The sequence below is a fragment of the Rhinolophus sinicus genome, chromosome 3 (assembly GCF_057876585.1).
Source record: "Rhinolophus sinicus isolate RSI-liver-muscle chromosome 3, RSI-T2T, whole genome shotgun sequence".
Lineage (NCBI taxonomy): Eukaryota > Metazoa > Chordata > Mammalia > Chiroptera > Rhinolophidae > Rhinolophus > Rhinolophus sinicus.
In genome coordinates, this window is record NC_142503.1 from 33,625,323 (window position 1) to 33,641,864 (window position 16,542).

The 16,542-nt window shown below is 38.5% G+C and overlaps 1 protein-coding gene across 5 annotated transcripts in view; it reads right to left on the minus strand.

Moving 5' to 3' along the window:
* ARL15 (ARF like GTPase 15) overlaps positions 1 to 16,542 on the minus strand; it is a 381,154-nt gene that overhangs the window by 229,959 nt on the left and 134,653 nt on the right. For all 5 annotated transcript variants that reach the window (XM_019756151.3, XM_019756149.3, XM_019756150.3 and 2 more), the window contains one exon: positions 13,124 to 13,268. In XM_019756151.3, the coding sequence (XP_019611710.1) occupies positions 13,124 to 13,268 (145 nt within the window). The remainder of the gene's footprint in view (positions 1 to 13,123; positions 13,269 to 16,542) is intronic.

Below are 16,542 nucleotides of genomic sequence, written 5' to 3' on the forward strand. Positions count from 1 at the left end.
GGAATGAGGAAGCAGCCCCATGGGGCTGAAACACTGCCATATACCTGGGCCCGCAGGAAAGCCTCTCCAGGTGTCTGGCCTCTGGGGAATTCAGGTAAACCAGTGCCAATCATATACTCCTGCTGGCACTGAAATTCGCCTGCAGGAGACTTGGATGCTCGAATGGATCTACCTATCTCAGAGGAGTGTATATGGATTAAAAGGCAATGATTGTGAAATCCTGAAGACGCAAAGCCCCATGCATATACTGATTATGTTCAGGACAACTCAAATAAGGATTTTCCAGAGAAATGGGACAGGCCCCAACCCTGAAAAAGAAACCAGTCGTGAAGCACACCAGCAATGTTTCATCTGCTCTGATTCTTCAAAACTGACAATACGCAGGCACCCAAAAGGAAGTAATATCCTTCCAGAAATTGCCACACCCATATGCAAAATACTACTTTTGAAATGTATTATTCCAACAGGCGGATTATATCACTGTTACTGTCTTTAATCCCTGCACAGATTTCATAATAAATTGAATACAAAAATGTCCTCAAATGTCCACGCTAAGGAAAGTAACCTAACAATGTTATTTATAGGCATATAAATGTTTCTGCAAAATACTCATAAATGTTTTCTCTCCAAATAGAACATGTGTGGCTAGATTTATACTGCAAAGGTATATACAGTCTTCCATTTTGCTGTCCTCGTATTATTTTTACAATAAAGCTGTGGTAATTAATGTTCAGAGGACAAAGCCCAGATGATCAGTCCAGAAAGTAAGAAAATGTACTATTCATGGAAAATAAATACTATTTTTTCTATTTCAGTCATTCTAAATGTTTACAAGGATTAAAGTGAATTAAAATTTAAAGATATACTTTCAGTTCACCAGAAGGGCAATGGAGAAGGGTAACCATCCGATCAACTATATTTTATTCCTTTACATTGGGTTAGATGAGGTCAAGAAGGGAAATTAGTATTTAGTAGGGATACAAAGGTCAAACCTTAAAGGGTTGTTTTGAGGAATAAAAGCCACCAGATAGCATGTGGGTCTACAGCAAGAATGCCTGGGTTCAAATTCTGACTCTACCATTGTTAACTGTTTGCCCTCTGTGTCTCAGTTTCCTCATCTGTAAATGAGAATAGATGGCACTCAGTGCTAAAAAGTGTTTTCTATTTTTTTAAATAAATAAAGCTAAAACACCAGAACACTCATGGTCACAAAGTGACTACTAGATGCTTTCTCCCAGCCATGATCGCGTGCGTCCTCAAGCTCTGATATGTTATAAAAGCATTAGTAAATATGAGAGTTGCTGTAGTAGCCATCAAAAACAAACATTTATTGAGGACTTTAATAGACTAAATATTTGTAGTGGTCCTTAACAGTTCCTTTCCTTCTCTCTCAAACCCAATCACCAAAGCCTTTCAATTCCATCTGCTAAATAGTTCTCCGACATGTCCATTACTCTGAAGCTTCCCTGCACAACTCCAGCCAAGCCACCACCTTCACCGTCTGGACAACTGCCAGAGCCTCCTAACTGAACACTCTGCATCTCTTGTTGGCCTCCTCAATCATGTCCACACAACAGCACAAGTGATCTTCCTGAATGGCTCATCTGTTTGTTATATCACTCCCTTCTGATAGCTTCTCACTACTCAGGATAGAGTTTGAAACCAAACAAGGCCTTACCTGATCTGGTTCCTCTCTCTTTCTCCAAGCATATTTTGTACCATTTGTCCCTCCATTTATACACTTCAGTTCCTAAAACAAGTTACGTTCCATCTACCCTAGGGTCTTTGCACATATCGTTCCACAAGTGTGTGTTCTCTGCCCCTCTGGCAAACTCTTCATCCTTCAGGGTCTGTGTTAACTTTACTTCATCAGCCAAGCTTTCTCCGGTGTTCCTGAAATAGGTTGATTGGGGGGTCGGGAGGAGAGGTCCATGTTCTGCCAGCACTCAGTACTTTTCCTATGTGATTGCGTATCAGTCTATTTATTTGTTTTATGTCTGTCCCCCAGCTAGACTAATGGAGAAATAGTGTACAGTGTACCCTTTATGCCAGTTCTAGGCACATAAGAGCATCTCAATATTTGTTTGAAGATCTGTGCTAAGGGTTTATGTTTATTTCCTGATTTGGCTGTCACAACAATTCTATAGTGCAGTACTACTGTCCCAGGAGAAAGGGAAGCCTGGAAGGGTTAAGTACTTTGCCAAAAGCACTAACCGTCACCTTCAAAACCCAAACCAGGTCTCGTCCCTAGCGCCCATGAGAGCTCTACACTGCAGCATTCCCTTCACATACCAACAAGTTGATAGAGTAATACTATTTTGTCCAATTTTGAGACTAAATATGCTGGAGCTAATTGGGAAAAGACCAACATGCCTAATAAACCCACTAATTTATTTTCCCTCCTATTTATGAATAATCCAATACAAGGAATCAAAATAAGTGTTCTCAAGTCTACACTATATTGCCTTCTTATTCATGGAATAAAAATAATAGTATAAATTTAGAAAATACTTTTTAATAGACATTATTAATAAAATCAAGAACTTAGGAGGGGAGAGAAAATGTTCAACTGACTCCGCCATGACAGTATGCTCACTCTGTTGCTTCTTCACAAAATCAGCGTCCTCAGATGCTCTCCAGAGGAGTCAGGTGTGCTGATGTGACAAGAGCACTACCCTGGAAGTCCTAGCCACAACTCTTACACTCACCAGCCCATTATTCTGGGCCTGGGATCCCTCACCCGCAAAATTAGTGGACCAAATAGGCTTCTTCAAGTTTTCTCTAAATTAGGATTCCATTATTCACTACACAAGGAGAAAGTAACAGTAACAACTAAGTCAATCATCAATGGCCTCAAATATGTAACTGAAGGCCTCCTGGGTGGGTCTCCCCAGACTCCACTTAAATAATTTCATGGCTGCAGCCCACGTGACACAGTTATTTTTTCCTGGCCTATCTAACCTACATGAGTAAGACTGAAACCTCCCTTAAGATTTAACCCCACAAATTTTAATAAATATATTACTTAGTAACTCTGGGGGAAATCATTGTTTGCATAGACTTTTCAGGTTTTATCTTTTAGTCCTTAAATACAAAAAAACCTCTTATAGAGGGAAATGGATTTGATATTTTTAAGGAACGGAAAGCATTTCTGGAATTGTAATAAAATTAGTTGGGGGAGGGAGGCGAGTCTATTTTTATTCTTTGTGTGGAACATTTGAGTATTTTACTTGGATCTACAGACCAACCTTCCCACGACCCCCCTAACATACATGCATCTGCACAAATGTACACAGATACTTGGTATGTGCTTCTGCGATCAATGGGTTATTCTAAGAACTACTGAAGGGAAAGACATCCTACAGATCTTCTGGCCTTGATGTGGACCAAGGGCATAATTTGTGCCATCGTAGTTTTGTGATATTTAGACAGTGGTCTAGTGAAGCTTTTCTAAATATGATTTCAACATCATAAAAGGAAATCTAGTCTACTGGCATTTATAAAACACAATCCTTTTTAGCAGATGCCAAAATTTGACGTTCTAACTTGTTTCTCTTATTGACTTAACACATATGCAGCTAATACTAAAGTTATTAAAATGCCTCAAATTTTCATAAGCTTTTTCTATATTTCTTTCAAATTATCATCATCTTTTTCTATTTTAATTGAATGACATGCTACTTAACAATTTTTCAAGTGCAGTAATCTATGTCTCTAAAAGATATTTTCAACATTTTCAATTCCAAGTGTTGCTCTCCATGTTACATCAAGATGTTATCCAAGGCCTTTAGACTCTATTCTTCCAGTTTAGAAAGAAAAAAAGTGAACATTTGTGTAATCTACAGGTTAACAACCCCTTTTTATCAACAAATCCCTTGTGCATATACAGTCAAGGAATTCACTATGGACAGAGTTCACTTTTGCTTCTAGACCAAGGTGCACGCTACCCAATTTTTCTTTCTCTACCAGCAGGTCCTGCTCTCTGGAGGATTTCTTGGCTCTTTGAGTTTTGACAATTTAAGTATCTTTTAAAAATTATGTCAAAGGTAAAAGATTGCTGGAGTTAACAATCCAATAAAGTTTAGATTCCCTTTCCTTCTGAAGAAAAGGCAGAAATTCTTGCCTTGCTGAAATTGAATGTACATACATTTCTTGGGATATGTTTTCATTTTAAGAAAGTAATTCTCAAGGTAGATTCTCCTTGCAACCATTCCAAACTTTTCCAACAAATATTTCATTTCTAATTGGCTGGGTATCATCAAACCATTACAGAGAAATAATTTTAGAAAATAAAATGTCACATATAATTTGGTCATACCAACAAAGCATATTGTTACTTTTATATGTTCATGTTCTTTTAGTTTTCAACTCAAAACTATAGTTTTGCATGCTTTAATTTTACAAATAAATGTAAATTTAATTTTCTTCTATTGAAGATTGAAGTGATTGTAGATTCGAAAATATATTCAACTGAGGTACTACAGTTCAATTAACAAATTCTCTTGCTATAGAATGTTAAAATTACTTTAAAATTTTAGTTATACAATATATTGCAAGGAAATCACTTTCTGCATATAGTTCCTTTGAAATTACATGCTTAAAATAAATTCTCAGTGGCCCATAACTAGGTCAAGAAATGTGAATGTTTTGGTAACCTTTGATTTATATGAATAATTGCTTTCCCAGAAAAGGGACAACACCAATCATAATGTCACCAGTAATGCATGCCACCACAATCTTACCATAAATAAACAAAATTAGGTAAACTGAGGTATAAAATTAACATTTTGTTGTTTATCCTCTAGTAAAGTTGAGATTCTGGTAAAGTTAAACTTTTTCCATTTATTTGTTTGCCATTAATTCTTTTTATGAATTATCTTTGTGGGCTTAATCTATCAATTAGACTTCAGATACTGTTTGTAAATGTGATTGAATTCTCTAAGTGAGACAGCCATAAACTCCTATCTGTAATACCTGATACAAATATTTCTCCACAGTATTTGTCTTGCTAATTTTAGCTTTCCAGTAATTCTATATTTGTATATAGTTAATTTCTTCCATCTTTTCCTTTATAAATCATTCTCCTTAGACCTTCTGCAGCTCTTCTCCCGTCTTCCACATTGAATGTTCACATGAGTGGGTGGCTTTCTGACATCCTCATTTCTTCTCCTAGTTACCTTTTCTCGCCATTGGCCTTTATCATTTAATTTAGTGAATTATTTCCACATCCTTTGTTCTTCTTCAATCATATACACACACACACACACCTGCTATGAACAACAAAAAAACCGAGAAGTAAATTTGAACATGTCGGCAATGCCTATCTGGAACTCTAGCACTGACTGTTTTTTGTGCCCTGATAACTGTAATAAAATTAGCTGGCTTGGCTTTCCTCTGATGCCCAACTTCCACCCTTCTCTGTCATCACTTTGTTTTCCCAACCTCTTGTCCTCCTTCAATAGCTACAATGAACACAGACTCAACCAACAAGCATCAACCCCTTCTTTCCTATATCCTTACGTCATGCCTCTCTGCCCGGCCTTTATCATTTTAGTTACTGATACACAATGAATGGGTTTGTCTTTCAAGGAATTTGTCCAGTTCAGTTGTCAAATTTTTTGGCATAAAATTGTTCATTATATTCTATTATCCTTTCAATATTTATAGAATGTATATTAATATAACTTCTCTTCATTCCTGATATTGTTCATTAGTGTATCTTTTGCTTTTGTTTCCTGCTCAATTTGGCTAGTTTTATGAATTTTTACTGATCTTCTCAAAGAACCAGCCTTTGGTTTCAATGATTTTCTCTACTGTTTTTCTATTTCATTGATTTCCACTTGGATCTTTGTTATTTCTTTCCTTCACCTTACTTAAGGTTTAATCCATTCTTCTCTTTTAGTCCCTTAAAGTGGAAGCTGGGGTCATTGATTTGAGGCCCCTCTTTTCTAACATAGGTGTTTAGTACTGTAAATTTTCCTAAAGTCCTGCTTTAAAGGCATCACACAAATTCTGATATGCTGTATTTTCAGTGCAACATGCTTTATTATTTCTTCTTTGATCCATGGCTTATTCAGAACTAATTTAATTTCCCAATATTTGGGGATTCTTCCAGAGATCTTCTTGTTATTGATTTTTCTTTCAATTCCACTGTGGTCTGAGAACATATTTAGTATGACTTAAATCCTTTTAAATTTATTGAGACTTGTGTTATGTCCTGAAATATGGTCTAATTTGGTAAATGTTCCATATGTACTTGAGAAGAATGTTCTCTGTTGTATAAACATTAATCAGGTCAAGTTAGCTGCTAATGTTCAAGTCTATTATACCTTGGCTAATTTTTTTTTCTACTTGTTCTATCAATAATTGAGAGAGAGAGTATTGAAATATCAGCATATAATTTTGGGTTTGTCTCTTTCCGTCTGGAGTTCTGCCAGTTTTTTCTTTGTCTATTTTGAAGCTGTTATTAGATACATAAATGTTAGCACTGTTTCACACTCTTGATTAAATGATCTCATCATTATAAAATGAACTTCCTTATCCCCAGTATTATTTGCTCTAAAACCTACTTTGTCTGATATTAATATAGCCACTTCAACTTTCTTTTGACTACTGTTAGTATGATATATCATTTTTCATCCTTTGACTTCTAACCTTTTTGTGTCTTTATATTTAAAATTTGTTTCTTTAAATCAGCATATAGTTGGGTCTTGAGCTTTTTAATATAATCATATCAATCTTTGCCTCTTAATTGAAGAATCTAGACCATTTACATTTAATTTGATTATTGATGGTTAGGTTTGAATCTATCACTTTGCTACTTGTTTTCTATTTGTTTCCATCTATTTTTGTTCCCTTCTTTCTCTTTTTCTACCTTTTGATTAATTATTTTTGATACTTCCATCTCATCTCATTTGTTGCCTTATTGGCTATCTCTCTATATTAGTTTAATGGTTGCTTTAGAGTACACAATAGTGTACTTCCCTTTTTCCCTTATGAATTTTATGCTATTGTTTTCATGCATTTTACTTTTACATGTCATAAATCTCACAATATTTTGTTATTAATTTTGTTCAAACAATTATCTTTTAAAGAGACTTAAATAATAAAAATGAAGTCTTATGTATTTACCCATGGAGTCACCATTGCTGATATTTTTTATTCCTTTGTGTAAATCCAGATTTCTATCTGGAATCATTTTTTTTCTGCCTGAATGGCTTCCTTTAACATTTCTTATAATGCTAGTCTGCTAGCAATAGATACCTTTAGCTCTTTGTATGTCTCAACAAATCTTTATATTGACTTCCTTTTTGAAACATATTTTTGCTAGGTACAGGTTGATAATTCTTCCCCCTTTGCTACTTTCAAGATGTTCCTTCACTGTCTTCTCACTTGCATTGTTTCCAGTGAGAAATCTGATGTCATACCTATGTCATACCTATACATTTTCTTCTGTAATCTTTTATCTGCCTTTAGAATTTTCTCTTTGTATTACTCAGGGTTCTCTAGAGAAACAGAACCAGTAAGATGTGTGTGTATATGCAGAAAAATATTTATTTTAACAAATTATAGTTTATAGGTTATAGATGCTGGAAGTCTAAAACATGCAGTGTGGGCCAGCAGGCTTTACTTCAAGTCTGAAGGCCAATTGATGCAGAATTCCTTCTTGCTTGGGGGGAAATCAGTCTTTTATTCTACTCAGGCCTTCAACTGATTAAATGAGGCCCAACCACATTAGACAGAGAGGAATATATGCTTTAGTCAAAATCCAATGAGTTAAATATTAATTTTATAAAAAACCACTCTCAAAGAAACATCCAGAATAATTTTTGACCACATATTTGAGTACTGTGGCCCAGCGAAGTTGAGACGTAAAATTAACCATCACATTCTTTATCACCAGTTTTGAGCAGTTTCATCATGCTGTACCTTAGTGTAGTTTTGTTCATGTCTCTTGGCCTTGGGGTTCATTTCAGTGAGCTTCTTGGATCCATTTACAGTTATTTTCAAATTTGAAAATGTTTCAGCCATTATTTCTTCAAGTATTATTTCTGTCCATTTCACTGTCCCCTCCTCACCTTCACAGATTCCAATTACCCATAAATTAGGTGACTTGAAGTTGTCCCACAGCTCACTGATTGTTTTTGCATTTTGTCCTCTGTGTCTTGCTGTCTTTACTATGGATAGTCTCTAATGCTAATGCCTTCAAGATTATAAACCTTCTCTTCTATAATGTCTAACCTGTCATTAATCCTATCTGGTGCATATTGAATTTCAGATATTGTAATATACACTAGAAATTTTATGTTTTTTTCCCTTTAATATCTTCCATATCTTAACTTTATGTAGAATTCAGTTATCACAACAGTTTTAATGTCCTTCTTTGCTAATTCTAATATCTGTATCAGTTCCAATTGATTGATTATTCTTCTCATTATGAATCATGTTTTCCTGCCTCTTTGCATGCCTGATAATTTTTGACTGAATGTCAGACATTGTGGATTTTACCTGAAGTGCTGGAAAATTTTGTTTCCTGGAAATCTTCCATGCTTTTGTTCTGGGATCCATTAAAATTACTAAAAAATGATTTGAGACTTTGGTCTTAATATGATTTATTAGGTGGGTTCAGAGCAGTGCTCAGCTTAGGGCTGATTCCGGAGGCAAGACCTTTCTGAATATTCTACCCATATTCATGAATTATGACTTTTCTAGTCCACTTAGTGGAAATAGGCCGAACTCTCAGGCCTGTGTGAATACAAGGCACTGTTCCCTCCAGCCCTTTCAGATGGTTCTTTCCTTAGCTTTGACTAGTTTCCTCATGTGCATGCATTGAATACCTTGCTGGATACTGAAGGGAGACCTTCTGCAGCTCTCTAATGTTCACTCTGTACAACTTCCTCCTCTCCTGTATTATATCCTATGAACTCTAGCTGCCTTGGTCTCTCCGCTCTCATCTCCATGTTGTCAATGCAGGGAGTCGGTTCAGTTTCCACTAGAACTGTGCCACCACCTCGGCACTCTCTCAGGGCAGTAAGCTGGGGCAAGTGTAGGACTCACCTCATTTGTTTCTCATCTCTCAGCGATGACTAACCTGTATTGCTTGATATTCACTTTCCTGAAAGCTCATTCATATATTTTCTCCATCTCCTGTCACCCCCGCCCCCATTATTTCAGGTGGGAGGGTAAACCAGTTCTAGTTATTCTCTCTTGACCAGAATCAGAAGTCCTCATTCATTCCTGCACTCACTGACCTCTCTCAAGCATCTTCAGTGTTTCCTTCTCCCTGACCACCACTTTGACACCTCTGTCGACCAGCAGGCTCACATGGCACCTTTCCTTATAAAAACTAATTCCCTTAACAATACTCCCTCTGTTTCTGTCTATTTTCTTGAAAGAGTAATCTATGTGCAATCTCAGCCAAGAGGCTAAGGAGAGAAAAGGATAGTCCATACCTCATTCCCTCTGCTTGCTCACCACCCATCATGCCTCAGGTTTGTTTCTACTCTAACGCCCACAGGCATTTAATAAATGCAGAAAGAATGAACGATATACAGTTGTGATTAGCACTCTCCTTCCCTCTCTCTACCTATCATCCCCTCAGCCATCTCATCCAAATCCACAGTTCAGTTAGTTCTTATATCTAGATCTCCAGCTACAAACTCTCTCGAGTCAGCTTGTTGTTTGGCATTTGGATCATTGTTAAAAGGCCTGCCGACACCTCAAAATTACCATCTCCAAAACTAGACTCACTATCTTTTACTGTCATGTTTACCTGTCATGTTTCTCCTACTTTTTATAATTCACTCAATCACCAGGCTAGAAACTTAAGTCATATCTGATTATTTTCTCCTCCTTTATTCTCCTCTCTAATCCCCAATATGATTGCCAGTCTTACAGGATCAATCACATCTGCCTCGAGCTCTCCATCTCCACAATAATAGCCCCTGGTGGATCAGCTCTCCATTTTCCAGGTCTCTCTCAACAGCTTCTCCAGTCTCTAGCTTCGGGCCACAACACATCCTACATCTCTGCATCCTGGGCCTCAACCTAGCAAGACCACTAACTGTTCTCTGAATGTACCCTATGTTTCCTATCCTTACTCTCCTCGCCCTATTCCCTTCTGCTTAGATCCTACACATCATATGAGGCTTTACTCAAATGAGGTCTTGTTTCATTCCCCAAATGAGAAAGGATTACTCTCTCTTTTAACTTTCATAAGTATAGCACATATCACATTCTGTCTTAGTACCTGGCATATATTAAACATTCAATAAATGTAAACTATTTATCATTTGAATACTTATCTTCCTAACCTGGGTATAAACTTGTTGATGGTAGAGACCTCCAAAGAGGCCACCCAAAAAGCACTGTGCCTGGTTCAGCATAATGACAACTTGGAGAAGCTTAATTTCCAAATGTTAGCCAACTTAATATCTAATTCATCAGAAAATCAACTAGCACACAATGTTGCAATTGGTTCCAGGAAAAGGAAAACCTTATTAAAACAGTTAATTAAAGCAAATATAAAACATATTCTATTGTAACTTACAAATAATAAATTATAAAAATATTATTTACAGATAATTTTTTACATTACAATTCCAAACTGTGCTTCTAGCAATAGTGCTTCTTGTTTATATGTCTGATAAGTTACTTTGGATTACTTTTATGCATTTTGGGGGAAGTTGCTTTGCTTTAAAACAATTAAGTTAATAATGTTTATGTAATTACATAACACATTTCTCAACAGATATCCATAATGTCACAAACAGCAAATACATATTCCCATCAGAATTTCTAAGCCCTGGGTACCATTAAGCTTCATTTGAAGACATGAACTGGCAACTGACCTCTGTCACTAGCTGTGTGACAACAGCCACTTTGCCCTATCTTTGAGTCTCAGATGATTTGAAGACAGAATATGGAAAAAGAATCTTAGCTGCCATATAAGGCTGTTGTGAGGCTCACAGAGGTATGACATTTTATGTAAAAATATATTGATTCATTTATTGTTGTCTGTTTATTCATTCAACAAACATCCGTAACTATGCCCAAAACTTATGCCAGGATCTCACAAAGCTGAGTAAGATGCTGTCATCTGCCCATAGGAGTTTACACCCAAGGATGGGAAGACATACATGTAAACAGCGGTGTTACAGGTACTACATTGTAGAAATATGCACAACGTACAGGGAGTTTGAGCATGGAGAGCTCAATTCTGTCTGGCAGAAATGGAAGGTAGTAATTGGGAACAGTGTCATGCAAAAACCTAGGCTTGAGTTCTGCTCATTCTCTCTGTGGTTTCACCAGTCGTCATGAATCCTTTTCCCCCCTCATCCTTTAATCGAACTATGTCTTTGTTTCTTTGCAGGTCACAGATTCTTATTCACAATTCTAAAATCGGAAAAGCTCTCAAAACCTGCACTTTTTTCCTAACATATTTGGTGACAAAACCTAATCTGAACTGATGTAAGGTTCCTTCCTTCTTGGTGATCGATGTTTCCCTACTTATAAGGAAATCCTCGTTAATGACTCCATCATCCACCCATCACCTGAGCCAGGACTTGAGTCATCATCCTTGGCTTCTTCCTCTCACCCTCCAAACCCACTGGCCAACAAGCCTGGTTAATTCTAGCCCTAGCCCTCAAATAAGAGTTCTAGCTATCTATTCCTTCCTCCCTCCCCCTCCTCTCCCCTCCCTCTCTCTTGTCACTGCTTTCATTAATGGCTAACAATGTGTCCTATAATTCAGTCTCCACATCATGGCTAGTGTGAGCCTTCTCAAACGGATACATGATCACATAGTTTCCTTGCTTAAGAGACAGACATCTCTGCACTATCTACAAGAAGAGCTCAAATTCCTGAGCACCGGATAAAAGATGGCCATGATTTGGCCAAGGCCTGTCTCTTGTGATTAGACTCCTGGCATTCTACTAACCATGCACTGCAGCCACACAAAATGTGATTCCCAGGAGGTCCAATCTGTTCCGGGCCCCTCTGCCTTCGCACAAACATTCCCTCTGTCCTGACGTCCTCTTTCTTCTCCCATCCAGCTCTTATTCCTGCTTGACTGCTAAGCTTACCTACCCTCAAGATCCAACATAGAAAATTTCATCATGCATCCTTCCCTTTCCCCATTCCAAGCAACACCAACCACTCCTGCTCCTTTGTATATTTCTGGACATGGCGTTAATGTCTATGTGGCCAGTAGACTCAGTCTCCTGGAATGTTGGGATTATTGCTTATTGCCAGTTCCTCACACTGGACCTCGCACGTGGTAGGTCCTGCTCATAAAAAGCGGGCTGAATGAACCATCTTCCTGACTTTCCCAGACAATGTCCCACCGCTTGTCGGCTCCTCCTGTGACAGCACAGTTCTTTATCTCCTACAACTGTTTTTCCCTTATGTTCTCTGATTTATGCTCTTCTTTCCTGCTTCATTGTCAGGGGAGAAAGAGGAAGCATTTGGGAAGTGACAAAAGCTCTAGGTAGCACACGGACACGTTGGGCCAGGTAATTCTCACTGGTCGGAGCCTGCCCTGTGCCTTGTAGGATGTTTAGCAGCATCCCCGCCCTCCGCCCAGGAAAAGTCAATACCCTTCTCCAGTGTGACAACCAAAATGTCTTCAGACATTGCTCCCTGGGGAGCAAATGTCCTGACTGAGGGTCACTGCCTACACTGACTTTCTCGGCCATCTCAGGGAACATGGTTCACCTGACCAACGGTCCCGGCACCGATTATTTGAGGGAAGGAGATATAGACGCCAGCAGTTGCACTGTTTAGAGAATGTCTCACCAACACAAAAAGGCTACAGTGACATATCAAGAGAGGATACTCTGTGGGCCTGAGATGAATCCATTTTTTTACAGTACTAGAATTCCAGGTTTCACAGCTAGTTTGTGTAATTTTTCCTGAGTGTGATTTATTCACTGACACTGAAATGACCAACGAGAGGGATAGAAGGTGCCAGTTAATGCTATTAAAGCTTCCCTCAAATCTATTTTGAAAAACAGTATCTAAAAATAAATAAACTGGCTGAAGCACTTAGCCGCAAATGGTGGAGAGGGAAGGAGTGGGGAGAGCACAAAAAGCATAAGAAAGGAAGGCCCCGCGTGGTACCCACCTGTGGTCGACACTACGTTGTCGGGGCTTTCACTGCAGAGCTTTGACAACAGACTGGTCTTGCCAGCACCGGTGAGGCCTATGCAAACCAGGTCATATTCTGGTCGTGCAGGCGGTGGTCCTTTGCAGCAGAGGGCTCTAAAACACTGCCGAGAGAGGGGGAAATGTGGCTCTTTAGAATCACACCATGGACACAAAGCTTAGCAATACTTCCAATGACCAAGTATTAAGAAGTAATTAAATAACCTATTACTTCTTAGGAGGAAATGAACTCTAGAGTGGAGAAATCGGAAGACACCACCTGAACTGAGTGATCCAAGTTACCATCCTCAAGGACAACACAGATTCAGACTTCACAGCCCCCCTCCTGCTGTGACAGGTACACAGCAAGGGGCGTGACATCATGATGCAGCTTCCCTACCAAAATTGTACAACTAGCATCTAAGCATCTCAGCGTAGGGAAATCAGACAAAACCAGTCTGAGGAGCGTTCTGCAAGACAACTGGCCTGTTCTCCTCTAAAATCTCAATGTCTCAAAAGTCAAATATGCTGTTCCTGATTATAGATGATAACAAAATGCAGTGCTGCCTGGATTGGATCCTGGATCAAACTAGGAAAAATACCACAAACGACATTATTAGGACAATAGGTGAGGGCTGAATAGAGACTGCATATTAGATAACAGTATTACATAAGGTTAAATTTCCTGAATTTAACCATTGCACTGTGGTTATATAAAGAAAATCATTGTTCTGAAAAAACACATACTTAAGTATTTAGAAGTGAAGGGTCTTGACACCTGCCAATTAACTGGCTAAGAAAAGTTCTAAATCTCTTTCTCCATCACCATCTCCATCTCTACATGGCGGGGAGTGTGATAAAGCAAACATGGTAAAATGCTAGTGACTGGTGAAGCTGAGTAAACAGTCTCTAGGAAAATTCCTTGTACTAGTCTTACAACTTTTGGATATTATTTCAAAATAAACTACTTTAAAAAATCACTGAATAGCGTCACTGCCATCTTGACCTTTGCTATATTCTGTTTCAAGTCAACTGAGCTCCGGGTACTACAAACTGTCATGTAGTTTGTGCAGTGCACACACCTGCTCGCTCTGCGAGAGTCAAGGACAAGGGCTTTTGGGGACCTGGAAATCATTCATGCACTTTTTGATCTTTCTACTTATTTGACACCCAGCAGGGCCAACTATGTACCAGCTCGTAGAACCTGAAGTATTTAGGCCCTGAATGATTCTAGAGAGAAAGAAAGACGGGGAGGTAGGGCAGCAGGCAGACCTAGGGACTTCTGCGTCATCTGGAGATCATGGGAGAAGGTACTTATAAAAAGGCTGTGCTAATTCCTCTTACTCAGATAAAATCGGAGGCCTAATTGGCTTTCATTCGCTCATAAATCAGGCTTGATTATTTCTTTCCCTCACTTCTCATACCTAGTTAGTCAACAAGTTCGGTCCATACAACCCCTGAAGTAGCTCTAGAATCTGTCCTCTTCTCTCCCTCGCAGGCCAACATTATCTAGACAACATCAACACTCTCCCACTGGTCCCAGTATATTTATTCTTGCCCTCTCTCTATTCTCCATGTGGCAACCACTATGATCGTTTATGAAAATGAAATCTAATTGTATCTGTCGAACCCCCTTCAGTTACTTCCCTCTGCTCTTGGGTCCAAACCATTATCATGGTCTGTAGATTCCCTCCAGGATCTGCTCCATCAACCCACCCTTCCAGCCTCATCTCCCATCACTCTCCCCCTCCCTCCCTGGTCTCCAGTCATGTTGACCCTTTCGCACTCAACATATGCTATTTCCTCTTCCACAGCTCTTGGCTTAGCAAACTCATCAGCTTTCATATTTCAGCTCAAACACCCCTTTCTCGGGGTTGCCTGCTCTGCTCTTAAGAGTACATTAGCAATTCATGTCAAGATCTCACACGGCGTGTTTATGAATTTATCACACAGGCTACAGTCATTTCTTATTCATCATCAGAATATGGGAACCACATCTGTCCATTTTTATCCCAGTATCTCCCGTGCTTAGCAGAGAACATGGCATACAATGTACCCTCAATAAATAACCGTTGAATGAAGAATGAACATTAAAGTTTCCCATAAGAAAAGAAAAAAAGAAAATGTAAAGACTAGTAGGTAGCTTGATCTATGTTCTCTCTGGGCCGCCATACTTCAAGAAAATAGTGTCAAAATAAGAGAAACCCTTCACTTTTTCATTTTGCTTGGATGCCAGAAGTTAGCCCAGTTCCCAAAAGTGGTTTTGATGTACAGGATTTTTTATTGGTACAAAAGAGCTTCTTTTTGTCTTAAATTCAGTTTTCCTCGGCTTTTAAGAGTTTCTAACTACTTCTGGTAAACAATTCTGTGATCATCTAATCCATATTCTTCACAAATTTATTAAACTCTAATCATATTTCCTCAGTCTTTTCAAGCCCAAGGAGTCCTAATTATTTCTGTCTGCCTTCATATTGCAACCCCACCCACACCATCATATTATATTAGCTGTTCTTCTTTGACCTTCCTTGAGTTCCATTATGCCTTCTCCTACAAGATTAATGACAACTATAAACAGCATTTTATGCAAACACATCACATCCTAGGTTTGTATGACACGTGGCTGATGTTATCTGACTTTGCAAATTTTTCTTTATTCATGAAAAAACAAGTCTTCTAGACTCGATAAGAGTTTTTCTAAGAGATAGATGTATGTATGTTGTGTATGTGTGTTGTATATGTGTATGTTGTATATACATATATGCACGTTGTGTATGCATGCATGTGTGCATATATGCATGTTGTGAGCATGTATGCATGTTATATGTGGACACACACATATGATGAATGCATTGCCTCAAAGAGGACCACTGGCTGGCAGCTATTCACTTAGAAGAGCCCTGCCAGGATCAACTATGGCAGGCAACACCACTAGTCACACAGTGGTTTCTCTTATTGGGCTGCCTTGATCTTTCTTGGGGGTAGAAGGAGAAATCTTATTCCTGCTCTGGTCACCACCATTCTTGCTCAGCTCTTCTGCCAGAATTCCCCTGGACTATCTCCTGGGGGGGCGACTGGCCCAAACTATTATAAATCTTAAATACAAAATGAAACTGTATATATACGTATGCAGTGACTGATTACTATATGGCCCTGTTTAAATTATTCATATACCAGTATTACTCAATATTTTGGCCAAAAGTTCCAGAATTTCATCTTCACATTCTTTTCAAAAGACAGAGTATAAACACTTCGCAGCGAAGCCCATCAATGTCTACATCACCTGTTCATTTATTCTAGGTCATCTACACCTAAGACACTCGTGACATAAAAGGCGTCTAGCAGTGACATTCTACATTGTCCTCTTCTTCTATCTCCTCTCTGGATATTCTGCCCAGTGAT